Source organism: Temnothorax curvispinosus, unplaced genomic scaffold (genome assembly GCF_003070985.1).
Source record: "Temnothorax curvispinosus isolate PA1 unplaced genomic scaffold, ASM307098v1 QBEX01012529.1, whole genome shotgun sequence".
Taxonomy (NCBI): domain Eukaryota; kingdom Metazoa; phylum Arthropoda; class Insecta; order Hymenoptera; family Formicidae; genus Temnothorax; species Temnothorax curvispinosus.
In genome coordinates this window covers 76,558-88,381 of record NW_020222309.1, presented here as the reverse complement: position 1 = coordinate 88,381, position 11,824 = coordinate 76,558, and the positions used below count along the sequence as shown (strand labels likewise).

Here is an 11,824-nt window from a genome sequence, read left to right as displayed (position 1 = left end):
TGTGTGTGTGTGTGTGTGTGTGTGTGTGTGTGTGTGTCTTAGAGCACCTCTAATTATAATATTAAACTATACGCCAAACATATCATGTAACACTAACTAGGGGAATGTTAATTGATCCTTCATGAATTACTTAATTAATTATTTCATTGAAAGAATGGAAATGTAAAAGTAATTCTTATGTAATGAAAACGTAACATATTTCAAATATTCATGCATGAATTTTAACTTCTTTTCGTTATTTCCGTTAATGCCTATCTCGGACAATTTGCCGCATCGCACGAATTTACTTTGAAATTGCGTCATGCTTTTTGGCATCGTGTCTGGATGTACAAACTCGTTTATAGAAGGTGTCATAGCTTATCTTACGTCTCTCTTTCTTAGATGTCGCATTCTTGTGCCATACAAAAGCAAGTAATTGAACTCTTTGCATTGAAACTTAGAAAGTTAAAAGCCTCGGGGTGTTGCTTGAAATTGACTCGAGCAAGTAAAGTTATTTGGCCTTATCCGTTATGCCCAAGAGAGTTGGTTATAAGTATCGTAAATAAAATTCTTTAAAGTACATCAATTTTCCATTAATAAATTTTTATTTATAAATTCAATATTTGAAGATTTTCATACTCTATATAATAGTTAAAATAATAACTACACACGCACACACACACACACACAGTTAAATTTTTATAATTTAAAAAAATCCCCCAAAATATATAATATACCATACTAAATAGAAAATTAAATTTAAGTGAAACAATTCTATTCATACACAAGTAAAAATTAACGTTTCCGAAACTTATCAGCATGTAATGTCAAACATACACGCTCACACAACTTTCACTTTATATATTCACATATATAAAGAAGCGATTTATTGTTATGGTGATACGTCAATCAGGTAACTATGGCATGCCCGACTTTGGAACTGTGAACTAATTACAACGACGTAATTAAGTAATTAACTATCTAGCGGAGGAGGCTGCAAAGCACCCTGTTCCATAACTCTGTCAGACTATGTGTGTACACGCACATTTAAAGCCGGCGCAGTTCGCAAGAGCTATTTTGAAGTCATGTAATTAATTACCACACTATTCACCGTATTTAACTAATCTTCTTTATATTATATTTCCAATAAATAAACCTACTATGTAAACAACATTTTTAAATCATTTTTAATACACCTATTTGTTGGTAAACGAATTCCTGATAACCCGATAATTGATAAATAAAGTTTATAATTTCCGAAAATCGTTATATCTATTCTGCAAAAAAGTACTAATAAAATGATAGGTTTCCGCGAGTTTGACCTACATTTCTAGACAATTTTATTCGATAATCGTATTGTGTCCCCGCTTAATTAGTTAAAGAAGAAAGTTTAAACAATGATTAATTTCAATGTTGATAATGAGAGTTTCGATGAGGAGATCGAGAGGCAACTATAGTCATTAATTAATTCTCTCAAGTTCGCCGGAGCATTGGTCGTTTTCGCGCGGTCTATTGGGGTCAATGAAAATTATGCGTGTCTATATAACAGCGCAATAAAGTGTTCAAACCACGAAGTACCACACTCTCCTGTGCATACTCCGGGCACGCGCACCGGGAAAAGTGTTCTTTAATATACGTGCACCATCGAGTGGACGAGTTTACAGCGCTTGCTCACGGCACGCTTCTGGTACAAGTCACGAAATGCTCTAGATGAATCACTGCGCGGCACGAAGTGCAGTGATATAGGGGCAGCCAACGCGCCAGAACCCAATGACGCGTCCATGCGGAAGCGAATTATCTTTTCTACCACCTGTACCTTTGCACCTGATTAATCCGCCGTTTCTCGATCACGGGGCCACGCTTTATCAAATGACGAAAATTTAATGGCGCACGTTGATTGTACGATTAATCGAAGGGAAATATTATAACGCTCGCCACGTCGAAAATGAGCTTCACGCCCAAATGAGCGTAGCGTTATATAGAACGTCGCGGAGATGTCGGAATAGATATCATCCGTAGCATTAAAAGCCCCAAGACCACACTTCACGGAAACTGCGAAAAATGAAATGATTTTTAACGAGCTTTTTCAACTTGAAACGTTTTTACAATGTAAATGTAGTCAACAAAAATACTTCTAGTCACACATGAATCTGACTGGTTTGATAATATGATTTATAATAGAAGAATATGTATACATATACTATTGAACGTTCGTGGAACTGAAAATGCAACGGTGGATCTGCTTTCTTCTTTTCGGATTTACGAAATCTCATCCTCTTCTTGTATGTAACATAGCCTGTTACAACTCAAAGTTCGCCGATCCAATAAACGGAAGTGATACATCTCGGAGAAGACAAATGCGCGCTCCGGGTTTCTCGGCCACGATCGGATTGAAAGAACGTTCATAGATATATATATAAAATAGCATATTCTTGTCGCGTTTGAAACTAGAACTGTCCCTTCCTCACGTCGACGGTGCAAGTACAGCCTGAATGCACTTGGACTGAAGAGTTCGCTCATGAAACTATCCTGCCTGAATAACTCAAATAAAACGGGAAGAACTTCTATTCGTCATGAACGAAGAACACCAGAAGGAAACGCGATACACTTGAATGTCGAAATGCCCACTTTTGAAGTGCGCTCAGATGAGATATCTCTCCCTTGAACTCATGTCGAAATACAAGCGTATCATTGTATATGTATCAAGCCGCGAGTCAGCGTACACACATTGATATCTACACGATTTTTATCTGTCGCTCGTATACATAAATGCAATGTCGCATTAGTAGTATAGCCAGATTAGATGGTAATAATATGATGAGAAATCCAATTTTTCTTAGCCAAAAAAATTTGACTGTTTATCTAAAAAAATGTATCAATTTTATATCAAATTATATTTATCTTTATTATATAAATATAAATTTTTCACTTTGCAAAATCTCTCTCGTGAATAGATAATATTTGTTTACATAAATTTAAATATTTAGTATATAAGCTTTGAATATATAAAATGCAATCAGACTTGAAAACTGGCATATTTGCATGTATATTTTTAGCATGAAGATAACGATATGTGATATTTAAATAGTCACATTATATTTCTTATCACTACTTTAAAGCATATTTTCGTCTTGACGGCAAATACATGTCTCTACTTCTCTACGCATCAAAAGAAATGTGCCATTACTTTGCTGCATTGTTGATAGATCAAGTATTGATGATAGTAATATGAAATTCCGATATCTGTCTCGATAATGAGAGTTAATCACAAGACTAAATGAAATATAATATCATAGTCGACAGATCGTGGCGTAATCGAATGCGAGGCGTACGTGCCGCGCAACGCAAAGTTATATCACACGTCTAAATTAGAGCTTGCAGCGCGCAATCATTCATGCGTGTCAGTAGCGCCGCGGAACGAGATTCCACCACGTTGCGCGTCCTGGTCAAGTAATTTAATAATAATTATTCCCTCACAGGAGACGGCCGCAAAGCGTGGCCCATTGCCACTGTCGGCCGACTCATAAATCACCGGCTAACGCCTAACGGACTTAGTCGCTGATCGTGATTTAATGCCAGTAAAATGCTAACAACCGCGTCAACGAGCCAATAAGAGACATCGTTTATGAGGAGATCTTAAACGATCCATTAGCCAATGTTATTCGCGAGATGGCTTTTCCAGTTGATGCCATTTAATATCTGAGAATAAATAGTGAGATATAAAAAACACGACATAAAAGAGAGACTTTTAGCAAGCAGAGATAGCAGCATTCACGGATTATTCCAATACAGACAAACCAAACGGAGATGATCAAATTCAGATGACGCTTTGTGGCCGCCGGCTATCGCGGAAAAATCAGTGGATATTCACCGTCACGGTTTTTGGCCACGATCTCGCCGCAAAGCGCGCCGTACTCGTGGCCACAAGTGACGAGACAAAGAAGAATCTCCGGGGAAACGATATAAGTTCCAACTTGCGACGAACGCGATTATATCGATCGATCGTCATTGTACAAGTACAAAGGCTTTGGTGAGCGTGAGCGTGTGTGAGTGTGTGCGATGTGTATTATCAAAGTACACTGGATGCGTTGATAAATCCGCTGGAGAAGAACATAATAGAGAAGCGCGAATATTCCGCCGCGCGCACCGAGGACAGGAAGATTTCTCTTAATTGAACTGCACGTAAATAACGTTATATCCCGTGAACGAGTATGCCGCGTTAATTGGATAGATAAATTTAATGTTTGCGGAGCTTCAATAATCGCTCTCGCGCGCGTATACCGGACTTTAACGCGGTAGGAGGCACACGCCACAATTTTACATCAGACCACCCTAATTTTCTTAGCTTTAATCGAAGGCGATAGTCACCTCGCGCGCTCCGCGTATCCCGCGTTTAATCGCGTTTCATAAATATCGGGCTTCGCATTAGAGCACCCAATTTGGACGCAATCCCGATAAGCGCGAGCGTTGCGTATTATTAGACACCTGTATGCTCTCTCAGCCGGTGTAATAAGGCGTCACCTGATTTTATCCGAGGCTTTCTCCTTTATCGGACTATCTGGAGCGTATTCCGCAGTCTATTTGCGGACGTAATGATCTAACATGATCGTCAACCCGTGAAGCTCGGCCCTCTCGCAAAACGTGGAAACGAATCGCTCGGCGAGCTCTCTGCGTTATTCATTTGCCGGGGCGAAGACTCACGCTCGACCGCACCCGTAAATTATTTCCGGCCGAAACGAAGTAGTTGAAACACGTACAACTTGCATGAAATCCCATTTTTCCTATCAAATACGTGCCCGCACGATTCCGCGGACTGCAAATAACCGGTAATAGTAACTGGTTTCCAAATATCCCTTCGCGATAAGGTACGCCGTGCGCGCGCGGCTGATATCATCTCAATTAGCACCCGTCGCGTCAAAAACGTCGGCAAAGCGATCAAACACGCGAATTAAGCGCAGGGAGAACGATCGCTGATGCGATCTACGAAATGATATGCCACACACGTTGAGTACAAAATTGCTCACGTCTATCAGTCTGTGGCTCGGGCGTAGCCGGGACCCGTTGTACGCTACACGATGATATAGACGAGATAAAACGTATAAAACGTATATATACGCGAACACAGCAGAATACGATGACTGCTTCGAGGAAATGCCCGGGAATCTCTCGGAAACTTTGGAGCGGTCCATGCGGAAGGCGTTGGGTCAACTGCCACGAATGCACTCTGGACTTTTGAGGTCGCCCCGGCGCATTTTCATCCGAGAACTCGAATTCTCAAAGCGGCATACCGTGTGCGCCGTCAGAGTTTCGTGGCAATAAAGAGAACGGGCGGTGAAAAGAGACACGCCGCGAGAAGGATGAAGCATGGAGCATACATGCACTGGGAATTGTCCAAAGCTTTCCACCTGCCACCGACGAATGCAAAGTACGATTGCTATAGCATAGAAAGAATTATCGGTGCGAGCTACCGACGATCAGAGAAAATCCAGCGTGTTCGAATTCGATTTCCTCTTTTTCGCGGCTACTCGTGCATGATATTGCAGACGCAATAAAATGCTAGAGGAATAGATTATTAACCAAGATAGAGACTCGTAATTTGCTCGCGCTGTATATTTGACGCGCCCCTCGCGTCAAATGAACGACGAAAGTAACGATACATCAACCGTCCAATATTGTAGAATGTAGACAACTCTCGCCTTAAACGGCTGACACATAAATCTTCGCTTATCCTTTCAACCGCATGTCAGCATAAGCGACGCATTTTTCGCACGCGCATAAACCACTCTCCCCCGCCTCGCTCGAATCGAGTGGCGGCAACAATAAGAGATACCGGGAGGGTATCGCCTCAACCCGCGCGCGCGCGCGTGCGATATAAAAGCACGTTCCCGCGCGTCAGTGGCGATCCGGATCGTTAAAGTCTCGTCTTCTCGACGAGACGAATGTGGTTCGCGGCGCGCCGCGGCGCCGGCGTCTCCGCGCCCCCGGGGGATTATGGATGCGTTCCACTTCCGATAACGCGCGAAACGTGGAGGCGTTTATGCCCTCGCCCTTACGCCCGGCTGCTCCCTTTTCTCGACCCGTCCCGCCCGCGCGCCACGTTTCGCGCCCGCACACCTCGTCGAAGTTGGCAACAGCATCTGGAGCGTTAAGGGTGGATGAGCGATGTGCCGGTGTCTTGCGGCGTGATGGATCGTCCAATACCAGCCAATATGCAGTATTGCACGTGGAGTGGCAAACTGGTATCCATGCATCAAATCGGCGGGCAGAAAGCGGGCAGGAAGGTAGATGGTCGGAGGGAGGGGGAGGGGGTGCGGGGAGGCAGGGTGGAAGTTTCGTGTGCTCTACACGACACGTTCCTGCACACCCCACCGTATGCTCGGTCGCTTCCGTCGTGGTCAGAGAACGGTTCTTGCCGATCCGTCCTTAGTGGTACGACCATAAGGTGCATCTCCGATTGCATGGGATACCTATATACGGCTATGTATCTACACGCGTACGTATATATGAAGGTACATATATAGGTACGTACCTTCCCGTATACACGTACATATATACGAGATCCGGGATGTCCCGGTAAGAACGGCAAGGAGGCCGCCGGTGCTTGCGAGCTACGTGGTCGTGCCATGTGCTTGGAACGTCAGGCAACCAGACACGTTTCTCGAGACAATTTCTTGCCGTCTTATTTCATCCGGACGGATACGACCGTGCACCGAATCGTATTCACTTTTCTATTTAACGGATTGTCCTGAAGGACCAGTTTTGATAAACGAGCCGCAAGAAGGAAAGAGAAAAGACAGATTAAATCAAAACGTAATAATACCTAAAAATAGCGGAACAAATATCCAATCCTCGTTGAAAATACAGATCTGAATAAAAGTATAAATAATTTCGCACGACAGTAAAGTAATTCGATTTCCCATCGCGGTATTACCGGTTATTGCCATAAAGCTTTTCGATTGAAACTAACCAGGTCAATCCTTTATCTAATTCTCAGACAAACAGTCCAACAAAGAGCTCGATAAATGTGAGAGAAATATTGGCTCACCGAAACGTCAGAGTGGTGAAAGGTCGATAGCTCTTGTGACTATTGATGCTTTCCATCGGTGTACCCCAGAAATCGTCGTTGAGCACGCTGCTCCACGACGCCTCGCCGATCACGTCCCTGTTCCTCACCACCGCCGGTATGTCATCGTGCACGAAGTCGCAGTCGAGCGCATTGAGATAACAGCCGACCGCGACGAGCGCGACCGCCGCGTAGATGCACCATCCCGGTGGCTCGTTCGCCTCAGTTTCGTTGCATCCACCGCGGCCATTCCTCTTGACCGATGACGTTTGGCAGAAGTAACCGTTGTTCCGTCGCCTCATGTTGCTTGGCGTTGCTTGCTACCACGTACAAGATAAGCTCTCCACGTTCGTTCGTCCGCGAGCCCGATGCGCAAGCACTGTCATGAAGTCGCGAGCCGTATTTTCGGGCACCGTTATCTCCTGCGCGATTGATCGTACTGCCCGGGATGACTGCACTGATCGCGATCGGAATCAGATGACTCTCGCATTTCTAGGGCGAACGCTCAGGTGAGAGTTCACGATCGAAAAGCGTACCTGCGTCCTTTCAGCGCTTAAGGATCGTTACTAAGCACCATTTCAATTCACGAACCTCGGCATTCCACCCTTCTGTGTTCGTTTCGTCAATATAGCTTTGCGAGCAGACAAATCGTAAAGGCCGATCGCTTATATACCGTTTGATTTACCTGTTCTCGGTTGAGTCAAAGGGACATGATTCTTGCGTAACGCTTGCGTAACGGCAAAGCGACGCGAAATGTCACGGTGCTAGCCGGTGCCTTGCGTTGATCTCACCCATTTAGGCCGACGACGACGTTACCCCGATGAACATTCGTTTGTCCCACGGTGAGCTTGACAAATGACTGCGGGAGTTCATTATTTATCGGGTCGACCGACTCAAGCGTGTTCCAGATGAAGGGTGGCAGCGGGTTCCGCGTGTGAATCGCTCACGGACTTAGATAATAGCCCTCGCGTGGACTTTCCTCGACAATTGCTCCCGCGGGGATCTAAGTGGATCCTTTTTACGTAACCGCGTAACGACGTAACAGCTCGTTACCGCGCCAGCGGCCGGTATCGGATCGATCCGCTCTCCAGCCCGCAAATCACTGATCCGTGCGGATCATTACGGATTCTCCCGGCAGAGTAAAGCGCGATATGTCTATAGTTCACTTACCGCTGCCGGACGTAAGTGACATTAACGTGACAGCCCTATAAGTTGCAACTTCGTTCTGGAACAGGTCGCGTATTCGATATATATTTATCCGTTTACTCTACGAATGGATTTCCAATTACGCTGACACAGAACACAGCGTTGTGCATTTCTTCTGAATTGAACGCTCGATATTCTGTGTGCCCTTATCATTTAGCATAACGTTCGCGGAACGCCACGGCAAACACAACGCGATTACTCGACGGAAGATCGAACAATTTCGCTGTTATTTTTATCGTCCTGTATTCGCGGATCTCTCGTGCGCTTCAAGAGTGAGAACTCTTTCGGTCAACGATGATCTCTACTTTTTTGCTGCATCGGGGAAATTTCGCAGAATTATGGAGAACAGGCTGCAACACCGAGAGGACGGTTGCATGACCCAGATACTCGTAGCCAGGGTTCCTTCATCGCCACAATTTTACTGTGTACGTAGCTATACAAGTATAAGCGGCTCGTATCTTGCCGGGGGGCACGGCTTGGAATCCTCCGCGGCAGCGCCTTCACCTCCCGCCGACCTCCTGCTTCTCTCGCTACCACTTTCCTATCTCTCTCCACTAGCGACGCTGCCACTTGGGCGCTTCTTCTTGTTCCTCGTCTTCCTTCGACTTTACCTTCCGCTCCGTCGAATTCAATCTTTGGACAGGTGTCACGACGATTTTTTTCTCCGATCCTGGCGTGCGAGAACTAGGGTTGAACTTCTGACGTTCCGACGATCTCACTAGTGTGGTTCTTGCTGCTTGCTTCCGGCGAGATGTCACCTCGAGATAAAAGTCGGGCATACACTTGGCATTCAAGTAGCTAGTAGTGGTAACTAGTAAATGTTCCTCAGCATTCGTCCTGTTCAACCGCGCCAAATTGTGTTGAATGATTGTTAGAGAAACGAGAGAATTCCGTGTGGTAGAAAATTATTATTTTTAATTAGAGGTATTTGATAGCTCCGATCCCGTTTGAATTTACCGTAATATTACACTTGAAAAATATGGTACCGCTTTTTTCCAATTGTTTTTGTAACTTTTCTGACTTCAGTTAAATCGCGTAATAGCATACGATTCGTATCAAAGACGCTCAAATGCGATCGCGGAGGTAAAAATATTAATTCCTCCACTGATCGGTGATATTATCGGAGGTAGCAGCTACGCGGTTTCTTGCTTATTCAGGTGGAATAAACGTAATTACCTCCCGAGGGCTTGTAATCTGATATCGGGCACCTTGCCGATTGACACGGTGTGCAGATCGGTACGCACCGCACATCGGAACGTCACAGATCACGAAAACGACATCGGTGTCGAGCTCGAGCGGGTCGTCACGACGACGATAAGCGCGAGACTAAGGGACGACGGCATCCGCCCGGTTATATACCCGACGCACTCTGACCCGCAAAGCCGCGCCCGCGCACGAGCCACCCCCGAGGGTTTCCCTCCTGCCTGCATCCTCGCGCACCTTCCCTTTCTTCTTCTTTCCCGTTTGCCAGCACCTGCTCAACCTTGGATTCCACTGACGTCATGTTGTTTACCCATAGTTTACCTGCCAAAACAGGTCTTCCCTCAAAGCTACACTAAGTTTAAGTAGTCAAAGCTAGGACTATTGGGCACGAGCACGATAATGTAATGGCTTTTTAACGCTAAAATAAAATAGCTCTTATAAACTGCCTTAAAATAATACGAGAACTTTTACTTAATAATTATTATAATAAATCATAGCAAACGCAATAATTGTTAATTTTATTACAGAAATATAATATTATTTTATTCGACCTTTCCAATTGTTTCATTTTACATTTCTACTTCCAGTACTTGTAGCTCATTTTAATTAAATTGAAGCCATTAACGAGATTTCTACGTTACGCGTTATGTAGTTAAGCGTTTGTATCGAATCTTACGAACAAGATAACAAAGACGGCACCGAGCAATTATTTATTACCTTGTATTTCTCTCCGGGAATATCTCGCATCTAACAATACAACGGATCACGGCTCGCGAATCAGTGAACGTAATGACGATACGAGCTCGTTACCGACAATGATGATACAGTAACGAGCCCGTGGTGGCAAAGTGATGCTGCATTGTACAATTCAATTTGGCTATTGCGCCATCACAACCACGAATATATATCAAATTGAAATTACATCGTATCAAGACATTGTTATCGTATAATTTTAATTATTGTTTGAAATCATTATCACAAATAAAACGGCTGAAATATAAATGTAACAACAATTTACGTAATAATTTATGCATAAATGTATACAACAAGATTTCTACATATAACACTTGTAAACGAACAACGATTTCGTTTAAAATCATTTCATTAAAAACCTATCAAATTATTTTTCAAATTTTTGAAATAACAATTAAAATGACAATTAAATTTTCAAATATCATTTTAAAAGCAGGAGCAGATAAAGCTTTTATAAAATTAATATGGAGACAGATTAAATCCTACTTTATTAGTTTCTATTTTTATTCCGCTTTTAATAAGATTCTGATGGGGCTAACTTATCTTGAGACTATCAAATAACAGATATATCAACATAAAGTGGCAAAGATAGATCTGAATTTTTCATGTCACTAATAAGCAAGTTTCGTAGAAAGTTATAATTGAGCGAGATACCGGCATTCTTCTACCGAGGAACTTAATATTAGCGACATGGCTGTCGCTCAAGTAATTCGCATAATGTACCCGGAGCTCGCAATTAATGATCATTTAGTTCGATGGCGCCGAGTAGCCGTCAGTGTCACGATTCGCAGGCGAGCGTGGAACTTTAGTCCACCGTCCGCCAGCACGCTGAACTTCCGTATGAATCCACTTTCAAACTACACAAGAATTTTTAATTACGGCCTTATAGAACGAAAAACGCCACTTACGTGTCACGTTAATGGTTCTTCGCATCCAAAGCGTCGGAGGAATGCGGAGAACTGGTCCCACGTGACTTCTAACGAATTTTTATCGCCGCAAAAGAGGATAATGGCGATTCGCGATAATTACTTTATTCGCACTTATGATCTTTATTCTCTTTGGGTTCGAATGTCAAATGTGTTTGCGATATCCTAAATGCTATTTTCCCGTTTTCTCACATTTTTCCGTTTTACCCGTTTTTCCTGATTTGTTTGAGAATGCGATATCTCAGTCCTCCGCAGATTACTCAATACTTATCACGCGAGCTCGAAGAACGTGTAAAGAATCGATCTGACCGTTCCAGCAACACGATTTCGTTGCGGCGAGCTTAAGCTATTTCTTTGTGGACTTCCCGTTGAAGTATAAATTGGTTTTATGCTCTGCCGAGGAAGTTTCTAACTGGAAACTTATAGTCGCGGAACAAACGTCTGTAGACGGCACTGAAATATAGTGTTCAGACGCTAGTTGCGCCTGAATATTCAGCGACTTCGCTCGCTCGCTCGCTCGCTACCTATGTCTCACGCGCGCTGCCTACTTCGTTACATCCGGTTAACGCTTGCCATCGTCTGACCGTATTTAATAATGCACCTAACCGACGGCGCCGCCGACGCCCCAGGAGAGCAAGGTCTGCCAACGACCGTGAAAAGGTGTCGGTGTCCTATAAGTAAGGGCGACCGCAAT

At 43.8% G+C, this 11,824-nt stretch overlaps 1 protein-coding gene across 1 annotated transcript in view; it reads right to left on the bottom strand.

Annotated features, from left to right (window-relative positions):
* LOC112462577 (transmembrane and TPR repeat-containing protein 1-like) overlaps window positions 1-9,584 on the bottom strand; it is a 120,446-nt gene extending 110,862 nt beyond the window's left edge. Inside the window, exon 1 of the mRNA XM_025028444.1 lies at window positions 7,025-9,584. Coding sequence (XP_024884212.1) covers window positions 7,025-7,344 — 320 coding nt within the window. The 5' untranslated portion in view covers window positions 7,345-9,584. The remainder of the gene's footprint in view (window positions 1-7,024) is intronic.
* Window positions 9,585-11,824: the final 2,240 nt, after the last annotated feature.